The 22,847-nt window shown below is 35.4% G+C and overlaps 3 protein-coding genes across 4 annotated transcripts; 2 read left to right on the forward strand and 1 right to left on the reverse strand.

The window, feature by feature from the left end:
• Nucleotides 1-2,642: 2,642 nt before the first annotated feature.
• Nucleotides 2,643-2,849, forward strand: RB195_004167 (uncharacterized protein; the record flags this gene model as incomplete). Its single annotated transcript, XM_064180010.1, has 1 exon — nt 2,643-2,849. One exon carries the CDS (start codon nt 2,643-2,645, stop codon nt 2,847-2,849), a length of 207 nt encoding a protein of 68 aa, XP_064033173.1.
• A 5,245-nt stretch (nt 2,850-8,094) lies between these two features.
• On the reverse strand, nt 8,095-8,453 carry RB195_004168 (uncharacterized protein; the record flags this gene model as incomplete). Its single annotated transcript, XM_064180026.1, has 2 exons — nt 8,095-8,204; nt 8,255-8,453. The coding sequence occupies 2 exons, from the start codon at nt 8,451-8,453 to the stop codon at nt 8,095-8,097; spliced, it is 309 nt and encodes a 102-aa protein (XP_064033174.1).
• A 92-nt stretch (nt 8,454-8,545) lies between these two features.
• Nucleotides 8,546-22,533, forward strand: RB195_004169 (uncharacterized protein; the record flags this gene model as incomplete). 2 transcript variants are annotated; one of them, XM_064180046.1, is made up of 5 exons in its annotated part: nt 8,546-8,604; nt 19,131-19,202; nt 20,956-21,068; nt 21,630-21,802; nt 22,426-22,533. In XM_064180046.1, 5 exons carry the CDS (start codon nt 8,546-8,548, stop codon nt 22,531-22,533), a joined length of 525 nt encoding a protein of 174 aa, XP_064033175.1. The 2 variants fall into 2 exon arrangements, with proteins under 2 accessions (XP_064033175.1, XP_013308315.1); XM_013452861.2 differs by lacking the exons at nt 8,546-8,604; nt 19,131-19,202 and having other exon boundaries at nt 20,957-21,068.
• Between the last annotated feature and the right edge of the window lie 314 nt (nt 22,534-22,847).

The raw sequence follows: 22,847 nt of genomic DNA on the forward strand, positions 1-22,847 counted from the left end.
AAAATAGAATAAGATTAGATTAGAAATTTTTAGATTCTTAATTAGAGCAAACGAGTGGTGAAATAATCTTAAATAATAAAAATAAAAAATACTAATTGAAATAAATAGTAGCAAGTAAATAAGTAAGCAAAAATAAAGTAGATAATGTTTTTTAAAAACTTCAAAAAATAAATTAACCATAATCCTAAATAATAAAAATAAATAAATAATGTAATAAATAATAAAAATAAAAATGTCAATTAAAATAAGTAGTAGCAGGTAAGTAAGTAAGCAAGAATAAAATAGAAATAATTATTTTAGAAGTTTAAAAAATAAATGAACTATTTAACGACCGGCTCACGAGATATGTGAGGTCTCTGGCGAAAATCCGCCGTCTCGCATCTTAGCGCAACTTACTAAAAACGAATTAGGATTCGTTCGCCGTATGCGCAAGAGATTATCCTTTTATTCATGTGAATATCGTATCGAACTAGCCCGAAAAGCAGTAGTGTGTGAAAAATTTGCTGTACAGCAAAAAAAAAACTTGGGAACCTGTTCTGAGAACCGCTTAAACTACGCCGGAAAAAAAATCCATCATCTTATGCTCAACCAGTCAATCATTCCATTTCGTTGCTTATCCAGACGATGGGGAAAAAATCCGATCTAATTAATGGTACCGAAACAAGAATTACGCTTAAGGAAAGCGAAACGACCTCTTTCTCTCAAGGACGATATTTCTCGATGAACCGGTCCCGTCGAGAAAGTGGAATTGCGCAATATACGGGCGATACGTGGAACGACTACGAGGTTGTCAAAGTCTTGCGGAAACGACGACGTAATCGGGCTGTAGATCACATTTTCGGATCAGTTCACGATCAACTGAGGTCCATGATCCGAATATATTTCTGAACCCGCTTATAATTGCTTGTTTCCGCTGCTGGTTGAAAAAACAGAAAAAAAAAACAAAAAACAAAAAAGACCAAAAACAAATTGAAATTTATTTATTATTATCTTTTATTAATTTACTTGTTTTTATTATATTTTTTTAAATTTATTTTCAAATTTTTTGGGTCAGAGGTCGAGGAACAGTTGGAGGGGTTTTTGCAAGTTGTTACTGGTTTCTTCTCATGGTTTAAGTTGGCACTCAGGAGTGACCGTAAAATTCGTGCAAAAAATAGCTGCTGGGTATCACCGGCTCCCCACCACATCCTAGATCCACGACGAAAAATAGTGTAGTTTCTAACACAATCCTTCTTCTTCTTTTCAGCGCATGGATAAAGTGGCGGCGGTGCTTATGTTGACACAGGCGACCGCTACGCGTCCGCTGAAATTCACATCCTTTCACCGCTAAGGACTGTGATATTGTAGCCGAAAGCGGCGATTTTCTTTCGTTTAGAACATATTTTTTTACAGTAATAGTAAGCCGCTTGAGTTTGTTACCGTAACCTTTCATCGTAAGCAAATTATTTTTTGTCCTAAATTAGTTTCGAACATTTCCGATGTCACTTTTTCCCCTACAGTTCTCTGTGTTCATTTTTGTTTTGGGGTATGATTTGGGTAATGTTCAAAAATTAAAAATTGAAGCCTTCTTTGAATTTCTTTGAAGAAATAGATGTATTCATCACACGAACTTTCTTTTGAAATGAATTGAAAAATTGAAATCTTCTTTGGATTTCTTCGAAAAAAAAAATTGAAAAAAATCCTACGGTCTTCATTCGTCTGTTTTCTATTCAACTATACTGACAAGTTTTGTTCCGCTTGGTCTTTTTGGTCTTGGTCTTTAACATTTTTTCAGTTCCCCCGTACGCGAACTTATTGTTTTCATTGATTCCTTCATTTCACTTTTTCGTTGCTGTACTTCCCAATGTGCCCTTTTGGTGACGGGGCCGGAAAAAAATAAATGACGAACGTTAGACAGTCCCTTCCTATTATTACTGTACTCAGAAACAAAAGAGGCGAGTATTTCTTCGTATAGAGAAGTTTCTATCGAGTGCCTGAGGATTGTAATGGATTCCGGAAAACAACCTACGAGAAATACCACATCCTCTCTACACATATGTCTTTTTCAAAGTATAACTGTGAAACATTCGTGCTTCGTTCCGATTTTTCCCTTTTTTAAAATCGTCCAAACGAAACGAAGCGTGAGTTTTTCCACTAAACTATGATCAATTATAACATATCTGATAGAATAAATAAGAAAGATTCGTGGAAAACATTAGTTGTCTGTCTCTATGGTTACTTCTTCCGATCAATCTGCCGGGAGCAGACGAGAGCGTACTTTTTGGATGTATTATTTTCAAAGCGAACTCAAAAAATACCGAATCTTATTAGTTTTTCGCTCTTCACCGAATACCCCGGCACTCAAAAATTATTAGACTTCTGAAAAGGTGGACACTAACCACCGGAGATCATATTATAACGAAGAAATGAAAGGGAAAATAGGAAGAAAATTGGACGAGACGGACTGAGAAACTTGACTTTTACTTAAATTACCACTCAAACAAGCTTTTTTTCCAATTCTTTACAGTCAAATGTTGTGTTTTTTTAAAATATTTCCTGATAATTAAAATCCTACAAAAGGTGGTTGCAGAAAAAAGCTCTCAAGATTGGCGTCTTGGAAAAATTTGGTTTGGCGGCGTAAAGGACTATTATTATTATTTATTATGACTATTATTATTTATTACTACTATTGTTATCTATTATTATTATTATTATTATTATTATTATTATTATTATTATTATTATTATTATTATTATCATCATCATTATTATTATTACTATCGTTATTATCATCATTATTATCATTATTAATATTATTATTATTATTAGCAGCTATCGAAAAGAAACGTTTGCTTCCTGAAAGCCAATAAGGAAAATTTTCAGAAAAAATATTTTAAAAAAATAAAGCGTGTAAAGAATGCAAAGAAAAGTGTGTAAAGAATGAGCTGTTCATTTTTTCAGTGATCTCTCAAAAAAAATTACTTTTTTTTCGGGATTTTATTTAACCTACTTGGGTGTTAAAGGAAATATTAGCTGTCAGCTGTCGTTTCTTTTCGATTTGATGAGGCGTAGAGAAGGTGCGGGGAACGTTGTTATTACCTGACGATCGCAAAATATTCACGGTTCATTACATTAATTCAGTAATTACTAGGTTGTTTTCTATGGAGGTTATATTCCGTCAACACTCAATACCTACACGTATATTTTACGACGAACGCATCGACATAAATTTCGCTCCAATTGTTCCCACCCGAAAAAAGAAAAAGCGAAAAAAATTTAAAGGCGCACATCTTATTTGATACTATTATAGTTGCCATTTTTATTGTCAGTGGTATTTTTTTTATCATTTATGATTTTTTATTTTCACATACTATTTTTCTTTTAAAAATATTCACAACCACAGTTTCTTTCCTGCTGGATCTTGTTGTTTTTACCACGTTAATCTACCCATGTGGTCCTGTCGAGAAATTTTCGCCTGTAGTACTGTAATTCCTACGTGTCTTCACACAAAAAGGGGTCGATTTTTTTGCGCATTTCTGATGCCAGACTCGCTCTGACCGCAATTGCAGAACTAGACGAATATCCCACAGTGCAGAGGTCTAGTGTAGATCCTTCGAAGACAGACAGGCCATACAGAGACTTTACACGTGAAGATTTTTTTAAAATCGATTTTCTGATAACAAAATAACTCCACATCTAAGATTTTCTAGTTTCTTATAATCTTAGGTAAAGTTTAAATCTACGAAGCTTAATGTCACCTCTAGTGTGACTTTCCTAACTACAGTAAACGAATAAAATAAATATTATAAATAAAACTATTCGACCCTCTGACCTACATACATAAAAAAATTATTATGTTTACTTTTTCTATAGGATGAGTATTATTTCCTGATTTCCTCCTAGACAATTTTCCTTTTATTCAAAACACAAAAAAAGAAGTTTTTAAAAAATTGCTTGTTCAATGTTGAATTATCATTTTATTATTATTAAACCATAAATTATCTAGAGAATCTTAAAATCACTTGGAAAATTTAATTTTATTATTTTTTTATTTTTTTTTATTATTATTTATTTTAAAAAATCTATAACACGTAGATTTAGTAGATTTAGATTAGAGATTAGTAGAGCAAACGTTTCCAAATAAAAGAATAGATTAATGGATTTAAATTTTTCAAATAATAGAATTCTCAAATAAATTTTTAGTTTACTGAGGTTGGCTCCAACCTTTATCATTGAAATTGTTACGAGCGTCGCTAGGGCTAGCATTTGATGTATTTCTTTCTACTTTTTTATTTCTAGAAAATTTCTCCAAAATTCCATAGGGAAATTTCATGTCTGGGTCAGGTAAAGATTAGTTAGATTAGGTAAACTTCAGGGAAAAAAACTTTATTTCGAAATCCTAGAAAAAAAAAGCTTTAGTGAAACATCCCGAAAAGCTTTAGCGGGCTGTTTCTCGGAGCATAGCGTGACCGCTTGCGATTGAGTATGCGTTCGAAAGTAAAGCACGTGTTCATAGTTTCTTCTTTTTTTACTTCGTTAATAAATTCGGCTCAGAAGCGTGCAACACGGATTCGTGTGTTCCTGGAAACATCCTTTTTTCTGTTGAGTTCAAAGTTTCCAATGTTTTTAAGACAAAATTCAGTGAAATCGTTTGGAAACCCTTTTTAAAAAATCCTTGCAAGTTACCACAACCCGATTGGTCAACGGGAACAAGTTCTGCTTATAATTGGGTTAATTACCCATTAATTAAGTTAGTATCAGCTTATCCTTATTTTGTAGACCTACCCCGGAAAAAAGCCTTCCGTAAAGTAATCAAATAATTCTGAACATTGCAAAGCATTGAGCCTATGTATAAAGATATCGCACACACGAGAAACATGTGTATTGATTTTTTTGCTTGCACATAAATTTAAGCGTTTTACATCTTTTAGAGTCGGAGATTTTCGTCATGGAAACTCATAGAATTCGTAAATAAATCCTTATTTTTTATTAGGCCTCATTTATTAACTTTATTGTACTCCGTCGAATGCCTATGATTTATTGAAAGTGTTTTTTTTATTCGATACATTTCTTTTCTTCTGGAACAATACAAAAAAGAAAACCGATAATTAAATGAATAATAGCTTTAAGAGAACTCACTGTAATTTTTAAAACCACTAGAGGTCTAAATTTGTCGTTATTTGTAGTTCATGCAATCAAAACGCGATAATAGTTCCTAGGAAGCAAACTTTCTTGGATTTTGAAAGAAAACCTCCCCGCCCTGCCTTTTTTTCGCTGCTTTCTATCGATCGATGCAATCGATATTGATCCGTAAAGCAAATACGGAAAAAAAAACAGGAAGAAATCATGAACTTTCTTAACGATTGCGTCAATCAATAAAAAGCGAAAAAAATGAACAGAAAATGGAGTTCTTTTTTTCCAGAATTCACCTCCGGAATAGTAGATCCGCGGTTCAACCGCTGAACCGCAGAAAATACGCTTGCGGTCAAATCTTTGCGTGTTCTCCGTAGTTCTTGTTTCCGAGTTATCACCCCACGAATCTGAGGTGGTGCAGATTTCAGGTGGAGTATTCGTATACGGGATCGTAGATTATGGAGAGGGGGGTGATTCCGTTCATTTCTTCCTAATTGCCGTAAAAAACCGCCCGGAAGATACGGCTTCAGGCGTACTGGCGCACTATTTTCTACAGGGAGTTCGACTGGAGCGCGCCAGCCTTGTGCCGCGCAGCATCTTCCTGGCCGTTTTTTACGGCAGTTAGGAAGAAATGGACGGATTCACGTCCCTCTTCATAGTCTCCCATCCCGTATACGAATACTCCATCTGAAATCCGCACCACCTCAGATTCGTGGGGTGATGCCTTTAAGAAGAGCACGCAATCGCATATGCTTATGCGTAATTAACGGAAATTATTTATGGAATTTTAAGTAGGTAATAAATTCAAGCATTAAATTCACCTTCCTTAAGTTATTCGTAAAGAATGCAGTAGTTTTTTTTGCCCACAAAAAATCCAGAAAGTACTCCAGAATTCACAAATAGACGCTATTCCGATAGAACAGGGCACAAGTCTCGATAACCGCCTGGAAAGTACTATGATCAAATTTGCGCCAGGAAGAAAGTAAATAGACAGAGTCGACTTCGTCATTTTTTTTTTGAATTTTTTTTTAAACAAAGGTCAAGAACGATTTTTGTTTTTTTTAAATGAAAACTATACAATTTTTTGAATTACTTTTTCTTTTGAATCGACATAACTGTGCGAATTGAAAAATAAATTAAAAAATCTTTCCAAGCGAAGTTATCCACACCCGCTACATCTATATACTATACCTACTATTACAAAGGTTGCGATAGGACCCCAGTAGAAAGGTGCACGTGCTCTCATTGCTTATATTTAGTAGATTGCGTTTTTATCATATATTTATGCGGGAATTTTAAATTGCGGGACGGTGGGACCTCAGCAGAAGTGTGGACGTGTTCTCATTCTTCATATTTTTAGTAGCACTCCAGGCTGACTCACATATTGTCGTTTAAAAAAAAAAGAAAAAAAAACAATATCTCGTAGAGGAGGGTCAAAAAAACATGAGAAACGGCCGAAAATTCTCTCGCTTGGATGGTTTCTATTATTCTTATTGAAGTTTGACATTCATTTTATCTTAAAATCCTTCAATTCTCATCCGAGAACAATTTTCTCGTGAAACATTTTACAAAGTACAAAACTTTGAAGTGTAATTGAAATCCATATATATGCAGTGAAGTAGAAGAAGAAAATTGAAAAGAAAAACGAAAAGGTTAGACGTTTGCTGCTCGCCTGAACGGCAAGGATTCCCATTTTATATGAAGGAAAAAGTGTAAGGAGATGAATAAGATTTTTTTTCAGCATATCACAGGATTTCTCAGATATAGAACTTATGCTAGTATATTTTAAGATTAGGCCCTAACTTCCACCACATATCATTTTTGCTCACTACTGTTTGTTGTTGCTGTTTATCTTTGTTGAATTAATTATTTCATTCCTCCGCTCATTCGTTCATTCATTCATTCATTCATTCATTCATTCATTCATTCATTCATTCATTCATTCATTCATCCGTTCACTCATTCATTTGATCATTCATTCACTCAGTCATCCGTTCATTCGTTCGTTCACTCACCCAGTCATTCATCCGTACATTCATTCATTTATTCATTCATTCATTATGTTTCATTCATTACGTTCAATTTTCATTTATTTGTTTCTAAAACGTATAGTCACCGACCCTTATGTTTGCGCTGATTGCCGCAATGCGTATGACATGGAGGGTCCAGAGAGCAGAGGAAATGTCTTAAAGCAACGAGCGCACGTGCGGCGTACGCGTCGCGTCTACCCGAACAAACATAAGTGCCGGTGACTATACGTTTTAGAAACAAACAAATATTGAAACATAATGAACGAATGAATGAATGAATGAATGAATGAGTGGACGGATTGAGTGAATGAGTGAAAAAAACGAATAAACGAAAGGCTGAATGTTCGGAGGATTGTCATTGGGATTCGACGGAAGCACGAAAGAAAATTGTGGAATATGGAAATCTTTCAGAATTTTTGTTGTTTGTGCCAGTTTCTGTTGAATAAAGTGTTTAAAAGAAAAGAAATAAAAATAAGAAGCAACAATAACGTTTCGTTTTTCTTTGGATTTCTTCATATGGAATTCTTATGGATTCTGATACATTGATAATTCTGTTTCCTTTTCACCGCACTTCTTTTTCTTTCCATTGGTTTTGGGACTAGGGCACTTAGAAACACATATCCTTAAGAATTGTGTGGATTACTTAAAATTTCCAGAGTCCATAAGGGAAATAATTTCAAAAAAATAGCATAAAATAATAAAAAACAAATAAATTAATCATATGAATATAAGGACCTTCCCTATGATTTCCCATTGATTAAGAAAAACACGGCTGAAAAACGCTTGACAGCACAGCAGGTGCATTTACGGCTGACGGGGCCCCCCGCACCCTGAAGCACTTTCCATCTGAACACACTCCATAGGAGTATCATAATATATTATGCGAAAGTGTTGTGACGTGAATCGTCCTCTTTTCGCGGACGCGGACACGGATACGCTTACTGATCCGCTCTCAAGGCTGTAATCCAGGCACCCATTTACGTAATCGGACACCCATCACCAGAAGTTCGTTTCTCAGCGACGGCGCTAATGCGACACTTCCGGACTTGAGAGCGCCATGGTCTGTATGGATAAATACACACGCGCACACATATGCAAACATATATACACACAAGTGTAGATATCCCCAGATGTCTCCGTTTCAAATGTCGCCCGAAGCGCGGATCCGTCAACGATGACGCACGTGCATCGCTCGCTCGCTCGCGCGCGGGCGAGCGGCCATGGAGTGGGAGTGGCGGAGGCGGGCTGTGCGTCGTCTTCGTCGTCGTCGCCGGTGAAGGGGCGCATCTTCCGCCGTACGCATCCTCCCATTGTCTGCGCGTGTGTGTGTGCATACACGCGTGTGTAAGCGTGCGCCTGTTGCATCCGCATTAACGTCCGCTACCGTAGTCTATGGATAGATTATGATCTGGATTACGGTCACTTTGCTTGTGGCGACAATTGGTGGGAGTACGGCAATAAAGTGAGTGTTTTACTATGTTCTACCTCACCTTTAAATGAAAATATCGTCTTCTCTCTTGAATGGTATTTTCCTCTGTGTCCTGGAACGAAAAATAAGGCTCAACTTTTTCCGCAAGCATAACTTTTTCCTATATCATCAGGTTCGAATGTGTTTTTGTCAGGTGCGCTTCTTATCCCTGGGGAATTCCAAGAAGAAGGAAAAATAAACATATTGCGATGTGAAGACGATTAAATGGTCCTTTTATTGTCATTTTCTCTTCCCATACGATGAAAAACAACAATTGTCGCAATTTCACCTCCTTTTTCTGCAGTTTTTCTACTATAATTATCCATTTCTACGAAAAAAAAAAGGAATAGAAAAAGATCCCAACCTCGGATTTGATTTACCCAGTAGTTCTATCGGAAGATTTACTAGCATTTTTTCGCTACCGGAAATCCGGGAAAAATCCATCTGGTGCAAAGGTGCGGATGAGCTCATAAAATTTTCTCATAGCATAGGCGCAAATCTAATTTATGTGTCTTTTTTTGTTGTAGCTACACAGGTGCAGTAAAGAACATAACAGAACATGCGAATGTTTCAATTATCGATTGATCCCGCGTTACACTTTTTCCAAGATTTTGTACGAATTCAAAATAAGAGCTGAAAATTACAGTAAAAGTCCTACGGTAATTCCTGAAAAGGCTGTGGAGGACAGAGATTTAGGTTCGAGTCTTGAACCCTAATAGAACATAACGATTCCCTATCCATGGAAAGTATGCTTATTGATTTTATTGCGCTCGCAAAGCTTCCAGAGATGGATTGGCTTTCAGAAAATCACCCATACCCATGAAGCACTTCGCCTCTATGATTTTGTACCGCCAACCTCTTACCTTGCGCATGTATTCGATAAATATTGATTCGCTTAGCATTCAAAGGTGTGTTGGAAGCACATTATAGGAAGGAGTTACATGGATGTTTACAGGAATTACTCCAAATTCTCAAAAATTGCTTCTTTTTCTCCCTCGTCCCTCTGCTTTATGCATTTACTCTCAGTTCCGTCAGAAAATCTAACTACAGTACTCGTAATCGCTCATTTTTAATTTCGAAAAAAAAAACTATCCAAATAAAAGCTATAGATAGGTACAAATAAGTAAATAAATAAGTAAGTAATTAGAAAATAATTTCTGGTAAATAATATAATCAAATAGTGCAACAACATAGTAATAAAATTTAAAACAAGGGAATTTTTTTCTTCGGAAATTTACGTCAGAGCAACTGTTGTACACAGTTTGTTTTTTTACAAATTTAACAAATGTTCCTCTTGTTCTCTAACTTATTGTCAGGATCTAGACGGAAGAGTTTGCGGAGAAATTTTTCCGCTATTTTTGTCATGTTCTCCGTCTAAAAACTTTTTCATTTTACCGTATGTGACCCTCCTGAATTTCTACATTTTCTAGTGTTTTTTTTTTGAATCGCTGCGCTCAGCTTATTTTTAGAGGATCCAAAACCGTCACATATGAGACTTAACCTCAGTTTTTGATATGACACGCTGCATCTCTTCGCTTAACGTGCTCTTTTCATAGTTCTATAAACAATGGTGGCTAATTCCTGATTGATTATACATAGGCGACAAACAAGCGTTTTGACGGCGCTTTAGCGGCAAGCGCTTGGGAAGGATTTCAGGCGCGAAAAAAAAGTGGCCGTAAGGCCATATTTTATAATTTTTGGAGGGAATTTTGCAAAATTTTGAGACACTGATGCTGGTAAAATTCATATGGTCCCAAAAGGAAATTGTTTTAGTGTTTGAGGAGAATTCACTTTGGTCGTTAACATGATTCGTCCGTAATAGAGAACGCTAATTAACTGGATTTAGTGGATTTGCCGAAGAGCTGATGTTCATCAAAGTGTTTGCCGGGCGTAACACATACATGGATACTTAGGATAGCAGAGAAAATTCCATGCTACGTACTTGTTCACTGTTAGAAAATCAAAGTTGATTTTTCAATTTCTACGACATAATTTACTATAAGAAAGTAGAATAAGTAACGTAAACAAGTAGAATAAACAAGTGGAATAAACAAATAGAATAAATAATTAGAATAAACAAGTGGAATATTATGTAGAATATTATATGTATATAGAAATATAATAAGAAAAAATAAAACACCAAAGAATTTCTTCTAATCCTTCAATTCTGATCACCACACTGATTAATACATAAGATAGAAATTCAGGAATTTCCAGTGGTTATCCATCATTTCTAAGGAAATGCAAAATTTCTTTTCAGTTCATGCATGTTTTCATTTTCTCTCCATGCTCCACTTTCAATAGTTGTTTTTATGTTTTTGTTTTTGTTGCTGATGTTTTCACGTCTCCTTTTATTTCAATAATAGATGTTTTTCTTTTTTCTATTTTCTTTTCCAGTTTCATATACATGCATGTTAGTTCAACAAATAGAATATGCTGTTTAGTCTTACAAAAAAAAAAAAAAAATTTCCCTGTTTATTCCAGAAAAAAAAGATGAGGAGAAACATAGAAACTGTCACTGTTTCCCGATTTATCGCATTCTTTTCCACTTCTCAAGAATATTAAGTAAATGAGCAGCAACGTCTTGGTTTAGCATGAAAATTTTTGCAACAAATAAAGACAACTTAAAAATATGAAAATTGAGAGATCATTGATCCGAAAAGAAAATATTCTGTAATAGCACTCGAGGTTCACCCTAATTCTCTCATTTTTACTCGAGAAAAATTCAAGTTCGTGGGTGTAAATTGGAAAAAAAATCCCGTGTGCATTCTGTAATTTGCGATTCTCTCAACATCCCTCAGATTCCACGTTTTTCATAAGTTTTTCGCTCATTTCCATTTTCTGCACTTTGAAAAACTTAAAAAAGCCACTCATTTCATTGTTTTCTATGTATTCTTCCGATATTAACGTGGTTTTTTTTGTGGTATCGTAACAATCATAATTTCATCCTTTAAAAAATGGTTCCTATGCTCTGGATATAAGTAATATTTTGGTTCGGGTCTTTCTTTATCGTCTTTATTTTATCTGTTTCTACTCGCTCTGGATTCTTTTTTTTTGTTTTGCACTTTGTTTTCTACTGCAACGTAAAAGTAGGATCCGTCAATAAATTAGTAAACAAAATCAAATAACTGAAGGAAAGAATTGAGATAAACTTAAGTTTATTTTCAACTTTAGATTTGACTTTAATTAAATAAATCCTAACTCCAAAAAATTAAGCACTTTTAAATTGATTGCGACACAAAATCTTTTATTTTTATCTTTTTTCAATCTTTCTCTTCTATTTTGCATAAATAATCAATTGTAATGAGATCAAAATCAAAAGGATAAAAGTTGTTAGGAGAAATTATTTTTTTTTTGGAAAGAGATAACCAATAAACAACAACATACATATGGTTGGCGTATGTTACATGTTGCCAAGGTTTTTTCCCCAAAAAATAAAACCATGAAAAATTATGCACTCATGTGATTAAAAAAAAATAAAACCATGGAAAATCATGTGCGCCGGTGCGTTGTTTCGATAGGCCTACTTTTCGTTATTATTCGATTTTTTTTTTCCGGAGCATCTAACTTTGAGAGTAATTATGACTATGAAGTAATTATCTATCATGAGTTGAACATTCGTTTCGAAAAAGTGATTGAAAAATATGGATCGATTCGTCGACGAACTCCTTGCTACTCTTTTTCTGGCGGCAAAATTTAAAAAGATTATTACTGTGCACTTTTAATGTTATGATTTGTTATCCTGGCGATAAGCGCTCCACAAGGGGCGTGGTTAGTCACCTGTTCTACTCATAATTCAACGCCGAGCAGTACGTCGAAAACCACTTGTCCGCTTAGTTTATATTTATGTTTCCGTAAAAAACCGGCAAAGTGTCGATGTTCGCCGACTTTCGAAGCTTTCGTGTGAACTTCTTTCCTCCACATGGAGCTCAGGAGAAGAAGGCTTCCAGAATTTTCTCGAAGAAGAAGAAAGTTGTTCCTCGTGAAACGATTAGTGAAACGTTATAAACTCATATAGTCAGTGGTTACAGACTTTTCAATAAACTCATTACTGCTGGAAAAACTGCAGCTGAATGGAAAATTTAACAGAAAGATTTCAGGATAAAGAAAAAAAACCAAACTCAGAATTTCTTGGACGTATTCTAAAGTTCTTGGATGTATTCTAAAGGAAGCATTCTTCAAGGCAGAAAAATCTTAATAAGATTTCCAGGCTACTTTCCTCAATAACGAATTTTACTCGGCTTAAAATAAGAGTAGGTCGTCTAAGAAATGGGAATTTTGCTTAAAAATTCCATTAGTTTCTTCTTTACCGTATCCTACAAAGTCATGCAATATTTGACTTCGAATTCGAACCAATCAATATAATTCCACAGGAAAAATTTCCTATTTTAAGATTTTTGCAAAACATTAAATCACATAGAGTTGACATTTATGCATTTTTCAACTAGAGAGTAAGTGTTAATGGAAAAAAATTCGTAATAAAACCCTTTTCAAAAATTAACAAAAAGTTTCCTTTTCAAAAAAAATAGCCCCTTCAGACCATTAAACAATTATTGTCATGGCTTTCCGAAATCCTAATGACCCACTACAAGGAAGGTTTCCTAGAATTAGGACAGTTTCTATGAAATTTCGAAAAAGAAACATCCACGGCAAGTGTAAATTTGAATCATTGGCCAAAGAAAAGTACATGAAATCCTTGGAAATTCCTGAATATCACTTTTCAGCTTTATTTGCTGGAGAATTCTTTTGTTTTCAGATATTCATTATCATTTTAGTAGGCTACAGAGTCCATTTAAAGAAATGTTGTAGATTTTTTTTTCGCGGGATAACTCGTCCATTAGCGATTTTTTAATTCTCGTAACTCCCCAGAGATCTGTGGCTTAGAGAATCTTTTGACCCTCTCGGGATTCCATTTTTCTCTCTAGAAGGTTCCGTCATTATTTCCCAGACCCCGTTTCGTCCTCAATGACGTCATCGTTCGAGAAGAATCTCTTTCAAATTCGTCATTTTAGACTTGAAAAAAGGGTGAGTCTCAAAAAGGAGCAGGCGGGACGCTTCCACGAAAAAATCCTCGAAATTATCGCCGTATTCAATCTTTTCTTTCGCCGATCGCCGCCGGCGAAGAGGTGACAAGCATTCATGCAAAGAATCAGATTTGACCACACAACAACCTTACGAAATCGCAAAAGTAGAGGTGCTTATGGATTTTTTCGGGGCTGTCGAGGAGAAACTTCGAGGATCACTTGTTTTTTTTTCGTTCAATTTGACTTAAATGAAATAAAGGAGAAGTTTAGATTGCGCCAAATAATCACGTAGGAAATTTATTAAAGTTATAAGTATGAACGGGGAAAAAAAACGCTGCACGCAACCCACCTACCTATCTTTCGCGTTGTCGCATTCATTCATCAAAATTTCAAACGAAAACCAACATATTGGAGAGATTCTCCAGATGTTCCATCCGGTAGAAATTGAAGAACTGAGGAAAAGAACGAAACTTTTCCAGAAAGTCATTTTTTTTTTGAAGATGTTTATAGCATAAGTACAGAGAAAAATGCTAGTTTCGAAAATTTGTGGTATTTCTTGAACAAAAAAAATATTAGTATAGAAACTAATAATAATAATGTATAGTAATAATAAATAAAAAAATAAAAATAATATAATAATAAAATAATGAATAATGAATAATAATATAGACATTAATAATACCAAGTGAAGTAAACATATTGTGAATCTTAAGAAATTGATCGCAAATAATCAGATTCAGATCGCCACAGAATCTCAAAAAAAAGGAATCTAAAAGAAAAGGATCCAATGATGAACGGTGAGAAAAAAAATGATCAACTCAAAAATTCCCTCAAAAAAAACGAAAGTTTTCAATTTAAATTATCTATAGGGTGTTTTATTTTCACTTTAGTTTTCTCTATTTGAAGATTTAGTAGGTCCTATGGAAAAGCAAAACTCTTCTTTAATCTTTTATTTCAATAAAACCTCATTTTCTGACCACGCCCATCGATAGCCATTCGAAGTGATATAAATGACGGTTTTTTTTTTGCGACGAAGCGAAATTTTGAACTTTCAGACCAGGACAACTGGGAAAAATATTGACTGTTCATCTTCCATACATGCGTGTGCACAACATATCCAACAATCGTTTTGATAATTTCAAAAAATCAAAAAAAAAATTTAAGGCTACTGTAGCCTACCAAGATAATATTGAATATCTCAACATGAAGAAGAGAGTTTCTCAGAAACTAGAGCTAAAAAATGACTTTGAAGGAATTCCGAAGATTTCATACAATTTTTTTCTTGTGGCCATTGATTTCACTTCATCAGTTGAGGACTATATTTCTTGAACACATTTCGAATCACTTAAAATCTGCCAGAAATATGTCAAAAATTAGACCAAAAGCCAATAGATTATTTCTCGGATCTTCCGGAAAAATGGGAATTGAGAAACGGAAATGCAATAAATCGGAAATGAGCCTTTTCTTTTTTGTCTATGCTATCAAAGGATAGTTTTCGTGAAAAAATCACGATTTGCTCGAGTCGCATTCACATTTTCGTATAAATCATATTCTTTTCCCTCTCTTTTTTTGTTCAGAAAAAAAGTAGAGCCGATTCTGTCTGGAAAAGGCCGTTAATCCATTTTTCGGAGAACTTCGTACTTTTAATATAAACAAGATCCCATGGTAGTGCAGTGCAGTGGACTCACTGTTGTTATTTAGAACCATGTAATAATAATAGTTGTAATATTAGTGATTCCGTCGTTTAGGACAATTTCTGGAAGTTTTTTTTTGAAGAAAATTAAAATTGAAACCACTCTAAACCCACAATCTGTGTAGAACTGCTTGAAATCGTTCAATTATTTGAAAAATTGAGAAGTCGGTTATGCGCAATTTATTGTTTTATTGTAAGGATGAGATAAATAAGCAGTACAGAATTCTATGATATAAATAAACAATAACGAATAAAATCGAATGTAAATAAATTTATTCAACACCTCAAGACTATCCTAGCCATCGACCAGACCAGCTCTTAAAGATTTGCGCGGAAATTTTCCTTGGAAAATGTTTCGGAAAAGTGACACTCACAAAATTCCCCCCCTACCCTTTCCTCTAAATTTTCCCTACTTATATTTATATTTTGTATTTATTTGTGTTTATGGGGCCATTTTTTTCTGTCTACTCTATTACTCTCCTCTTCAGCAGCACGCGGAGAACATTTATCGTCCCTCTTCCGATTTCTGTCAATCCATACACACACATCGCTCTTCGTTCTTCATGATGTCCGGGAAAAAAAAACTATGATGCAGAATATTTGATGGATATTGGTGCAAATCCCTTTAGGTGGAAATTATATTCCATTCAGAAAGGGAAAGCGAGTAGAACTAATCCTTAAATCATAAAAATTGAAAGAAATAGTTGTACGAAACGGGCAAAAAGCCTATAATAGCCTTAGAGCATAGATCTTCCGAATCCTCTCAGGAATTTTAACTTACAAAAAATATAAAAATAAATAATAATAAAATAATGATATAAATACAAGTAATAATAAGTATATTCGTGCTGGAAAAAATCCAGCATGCCACTCTTTTATTTATGGTTTAATATGCACCGCCTGCTTACTAGTGCCTTACCATAATTTTTCGACCTAATTCAAAAATTGTTCGATTTTTTTCTGAAGGGATAAAAGGAATGAGTTGAAATTGTCAATGCCTACAGTACCATAACCCCATGAAATTCTTTCCTTTCCCCACGGGACCAAACTCAATGGAATTCGGTACATTTTAGGAAAATTCTTGAAAGCTCAACTCCTCCTATCTTAGGTTTCTTTCCAGGCTTCTTAGGTTTGACTCATATCTTCTAAGAATTTTATCCAAATTTGAATTTGTGAATTAGAAAGGTTTATTCATTTATATAGAAGTTCTACAATTGTATTCACCACACAAATCTCTCATTTCTCATTTGTTCTCGGAAAAATTTTGATCTACTACAGTGGAGCAATGATTTTTGAAAATTCACGAATTTTTGAGGTAAGTTCAATTTTTCTCCGAACATTTTCATAAAAACTCAACAAATTTCTCCAGAAGTGGCCCGTTTCACAAAATCGACAACGAATCCATGCAAAAATCACCGGACGTATGGATTGTTTCCTCAATTTCACCACAAAGAAGAATGTGTTTTCCTGGTTTTTCTCGGATTTAGTAACCCGAGTTTCGTAATCCTAAACGCTAGCTACCAAGCAGGAACCGCAACCTCAATGAGGAGAATGTTCGTGGGTGTTCTTCTCATCGTCTCATCCGTAGTTCCATTTGAATCTAAGGAGATTCAGGGACGAGTGCAATGCATTTCGTTAACTGAATTCCCATTGACCCAACCTAACTCATCTGCCGGCAACGGGGATGCTGCCGGGCCTCGGCCGGCAACCGCCGATAGGCTCCGTCTCGAATGAATGAGAGAAGCGGATCGCTGGGATTTGTTCTGGTGGTCGTTCGTGGATGAGGGACTAGGCGAAGAAATTTCTGGAGCGAGTTTTCGAAAGATTCAGCGTTATCCCTGGCGCTCCAGAAGTTCTAGGAGAATAACTTGAGTAAATTTCAATTATACCCTTGGAACCTCCTTCATACCTCAAGTTAAGCCAGGATTCCGGTGCAAAGTCGCTTTCTGATGCACTAATTCCTTGAGCGACCGGAAAGTTTCCTCAAAGTATTTTTTTCCAAGTAATTCTAAAAACACGTCGCCAGAAATCGATGCCGCCAATCGTTTGTGTCCAGAAAAGCTGGAGGAGAAGGAGCGGCCACGATTTGTTATAAACAATGAAGACGTCTCAATTACGAGACAGCTTGAATCAGTTCATTAGAGGGGACGAGCGGCACGGAAACGTCCGATCCTACACGCCCCTCGGCTCCGCGAACTACCCGAAAAACATCTGTCACTTAGAATAAGAGCGAACACGGCGAAAACATTAATATGCCATTGATGATGCCGTAATGAAGTGATTTTGAGGGAAAGGGGATCAAAACAAAATTTTTTCTAAAAATTTCACTTATCAAGCCATCAAGATCACGAGTGGAGAACTTTTCAAAGCCTTGAAGCGGTTTTTTTTTTGGGGATTTTTTCTTAGAAAATGAGAAAAAGCGCTGCATTGTGAACTTCTCGCCTTCTTTCTTCTTTCTGACTTTATTCAAAAATATATTTGGGGCCGAACTAGATCAAATTCATGAAATTTGAACTCTTGAGATGATTAAGGGCAAAACTAAGCTAGCAGGAAATCGTTTCTTCAGCCATGAATCTTTTTTGAGCGTCGATAATCCAGATGGAGGCATTCATTAATTTTAGCTGTTTTTTTTTTCATGATGAAGATTTAATGTGGACCCAAAAAGAACACTGGATGTTGCTCCATGAACACATATTCGAAAGAAACACCTGCCTTCCACAAATTTTCTCTTCGGGCTTCGTTTCCGTTCTTCATACACACACAACCACACTTCAAAATTCCAGGCGCTGGACTCCAACGTAGATCGATGTTTTCCCGAACAACTCGTAATCCTCCGGAAAGATCGCTTCAGGAAAAACAAGCACAAAATCGCGTGCAAAACATGAAAAGAAGCGCTGAGGAAACGAAAAAAAAAACAAAACGAAGATAAATCTGAGGCTGAAAAGGGAAGGATTAGAGAATGAAAGGAAAATCAGTTGTCACAAAGTGTTTTTTTTTTCAGTATGAAAGTGTTGAGGGTATTTTGTAAACTTAAACTCTATTTCTCGATCTGTTTCCAGAATTTTTTAACCCTTTAAAAATAATGCCAACACCACTATTAATTTTTTTTCGTAATACTAATTAAAATTAATTAAACTATCTTATATTTTTACTAAACAGTCTGCTCAAAACGTTAGTGATCACTTATTTCTTGATATAGCTATTATTTTTCTTTTCGATGCATTTCATTACATACAGTGGCCGATTGCTCTCTCTAAACTGTAAAGAAAAAATGAAAAGTAATTTTTTTTCAAGTTATTTAAAGGTTTAAGGTATTAAGGATTTAAGACTGCCGAAATCTTAATGCGTCGTCGTCAGTTTCTCCCAACAGGATCTGTATTGAAACTAGAGGAAGAAGATCAAATAAATTTTAGAAAAATCAATAATACAACTAGAAATTGATGATAATCGATGCTTTAAACGAGGCAACGAAATCGGTGGTTCATTTTTAAGGACCAGATTAAAATTTAGGACTGGATTAATTAATTTAATTTGATCTACTCGGCATTTTTCTACTATCCTAGCGTCTAATCGTTGAAGAAACTCTCCCTATCATAAAAAAAAACAAAACGATCAGAATAAAAGAAAAAAAAGAGGTCCTTTCAGAATTTTTTTTTCAAATAGAGCTGGATTTTCATAAGTATTTGTTTAATATGATTTCCTTGTGCTCGGCTCTAGTTGATCAAGAGATCAAAATTAATTTAAATGCATCAAAATCAATATTTATGAGATCCATTCACACCGAGCAAATCCGTACTTTTCAGGTGTTTCTCGTGTGCTTCCTCCGAATATCGGACAATTTTTGAGAGAAGTGATGTGCTGTCAAGGCATGCCGGGTAAGTTATTACAGGGGGTTGTGGGGTGACGCATCGCGACTTGCGGCCGGTCTTACTGACGTCTTTGACGTTCATCTAAGTGTGTTAGGAAGGTCAGAACATTTTCTCCTACACACCATAAATTGAAATTTTGCGCTACGACTCCTATCGTTCGTGCACGGTATCCTCTTTTTCGTTTTTTCTATAAGCTTTCTCACCTTCAAAATTTTTCATGGCATCTGTACTAAGTACCCGGCCGGATCCCGCGCCATTTCTTCCATATGGGTCTCGCTAGAGACGTAATCTATCTTGATAGGATCTAGTTGGATTCAATTTTAATGTAATATGAAACTTTTCTTGCACTTAATTTCAAATATAAAGTCACATTCAGAAATAAAAAGAAACAGAAATATAAAATACTTCCCAGAAACTATCCATAGAGTACAAGAATGGAAGAGAATACGCGGTTCTCGCTGAACAATAAAAGCTTCCTCTATGTTAATTTTCTGGATCATTACCCTACTTAACTGAACCATCTTATAATAATTAATAAAAATATACATAATTATAATATAATTAATAAAAAGACAATAAAAAAGAACCATACATAACTCGAAGTAACTGTATAAATTGCTTAAAAGCAGCGTACCACGAATCTGGCGTGGGAAGAGGGAATCCTCGGGAAAAGCCAGAGATGAGATTGTAGATAGAATCAGGAATGGTTCCCCTCGTCTCTCTCTCTGATCGTCGTAAGAAACGGCGTGTAAAACAACACTTTTTTTTTAAGCCAACATTCGGTTGCAATGCGCCACTTTTTCGCACGCCCCGCATCGAAGTGCGAGCGGTCAAAAATCAATGATGTTTTCTCACCAGCGTTCTCAAGTGAAACCAGTGAATGGACTGCTGAGAGGACAGGAACGTATGCACAGAGGCGCGTTCTAACGTAACTGGTAGGGACTAAAGCGGGTCCCACGCACTGTTTATTTAAGACGAATTAGGAAGACGTGAGTGGAACCACCCCGGACCCGGCAATCTTCTGCAAGGTCATCTCTTGCTTTTCTCGGGTATTCCCCTTCTCGCGTCAAATTCATGATGTGGTCCCTTAATAGACGCTCAAAGGCCACAATTTTTGTGTCCATTTTTCATTTCTTTTTTGTTCACATATAGAAACCATACAATATCTTCAAAACGCACCGTAATTTCTTCGCATTAATATTCAAACTATCTTGTAGGTTACTGTATATTTTGAGTACATTACTGGTATAGTTACTGCTGAATCCAATGGTTTGGACCTATCCGTGGCCGTGTTGCGGATCTTGCAGAGCGAACGTAGTGCAGGGAATTTTTTTTTTCGCGATTTCTAATTTATAACAAATTGATCTAATGTCCTAAATTCGCTAGAATTATTTCAATTACACATCTTTTTATTGGATTGTTTGAGCTGTGGCCAAGATTGGTATTGATATTTATTAACAGCTAACGTTTCCACGTTTTTGCCTTCGTCAGAGCCTGGAAAAACGTAAAACCCATCAGTGAATTATTCTATCAAGCGCTTCATGATCGTACAAAAAGCATCAGCAGAAAACAGCAACACATTTGATAGCGTTCACCTCATTTCCTGGATTTGGTAACGTTACAGACCACCCGTACCACAACTACGAGCTATAGGGGGGAGGGGGGGGGGGGGATAAAAACTCAATAAAAAGCTACGTATTCAACATCCTAGGATTCAAGGACAATTGAACATGTGGAATTTTTCAACGAAATTTTTCAGTATGCCTCAATTTGATCGTTTCTGCGATATGGAGGAATCGGTGCAGGCGATTGCACCGGTTGAATCATGCGAATCGTCCTGTATCACAATTTTTGAGCCGCAATATTTTGGAGGTACGTCGCCCGTCGCCTGGATTCCAATAACCGACAGTGCAATCTTATCAAACTTGCTTCTTATCGTTTCGCTCTACATTTCTTTACTCTTTTTATTACTTTTTATTTTTATCTTAATTTTATTTTTTTCTATTTTTTTTTCAATTATTCGTTAAAATACAATAGTCATGACTGGAAATTCACCTCGAAAATTCCCTACTTAAAAACTGTTCCCTATAATTATAAAAAATCCCTACTTGTTTAATTGAACAGAAAAATAAAAAAAAAATAAATAAAATTTAACTGAAATATTCTACTTTTCTACGTGCATAAAATTAGTGACTTCCAAAAACTGCTCCCTAGCAACTGCTATTTTTGAGCTAGTAATTGAACTAATAGTAATATTTTTAACAATTTTAAATTCAAAATTAGGCCTAAACTAGGCTACTTAGGCTCCAACAATATCAAAATTGGGCCTAAACTAGTAATAATATTTTTCATATTTATTATTTTTCATATAACCAGTAATAGAATTTCTATTTTCTGAGGAAATACTCTCGAAAAACTCGTCCAATTTTGTAGGATTGCGGTCACCACAACGGCCGTATCTTTTCCTACGCGGTTGCTCGTCACGACTTCTCTCGGCGATGGAATCCCCACCACGAGAGGTGGATTTTCTTCACAGGGCAGCAATTTGTGTCAGTTTACCGCTGTCACAAATCTATCCGAAGGTTTATACTAATGAAGTAGTCGAGGTGAGCTGTGAATTGCTAATTTTACTGTGATTAACTATGCGATATAGAACTTGCAACCACGATCCACAACATCTGGATCAAGGCAGCGATTTGTCAGATTCGCTGTAATACGCGGATTAGATCATCCTAGGGCAATAAGTGTGCCACACATGTTCGTTCACGATTTGAAATGAACGAGAAAAAAGATCGAAAATCGAAGAAAATAATGTTATGGATATTTAAAGGTTCATCTAGGTTCTTCTTTTCGGCAAATTATTTTGCGAAAGTCCATTAACTTCCGTTTTCCTGAAAATTGCTGAAGAGACTGATGACTGGATCATTTGCAAAATAATTATTGTAAGAAAATCAGTCTCCAAAAATATTTAGTTCAACTTTCAAATATTTTAACGCCTACAGAATAGCGGTTGATAGAAACTCGTCCGAAAACGGCGTATATTTGATTTGAAGACATCCTCACAAACAACGTTTTGGCTTTACACCATGACCATGTGCCGTAAAATTTCCATTAAATTTAAAAATTAAAAAAAAAAACTAAATTCAGCTTAATAACTTTTTTCTCTTTTTTTTCAATTTCAACAATTAAAACTTTTCGATTTCCATCTATCACATTCCGGTTTTTTTAGGTTTGCTCATGCGTCACAAATGGTTGCAATTTTCGTGTTGAACCGAATATCGCCTACATGTGGGACCTTGTCCCATTGTTCGTCGCTCTTTTACTAACTTTTGTGTAACTCCGATTTCATGGAATTGACCTATTGATTAGTGGTTGATTCCGATCAAGCCCTCATCACATCGATGCCTTCACAAAAAGTCCCTCTCATATTCGCATTAATTTTTACCTAAACATGAGAATGAGCTTTTTTCTTATCATATCTTCCATATCCAGTGGAATGTTTGTCGTCTGCTTTACGTCCTTTAAAATCTACAGTATCCTCAGTTACTCGAAAATACCCGATATGTACGGTAATTTTCTGCAAGACGCACAATTCCAAACAAAAAAAGAAAGTTTGATGAAAAAAACTATAAATGCAGAATATACGTGTAT

The sequence above is a fragment of the Necator americanus genome, chromosome I (assembly GCF_031761385.1).
Source record: "Necator americanus strain Aroian chromosome I, whole genome shotgun sequence".
Taxonomy (NCBI): Eukaryota; Metazoa; Nematoda; class Chromadorea; order Rhabditida; family Ancylostomatidae; genus Necator; species Necator americanus.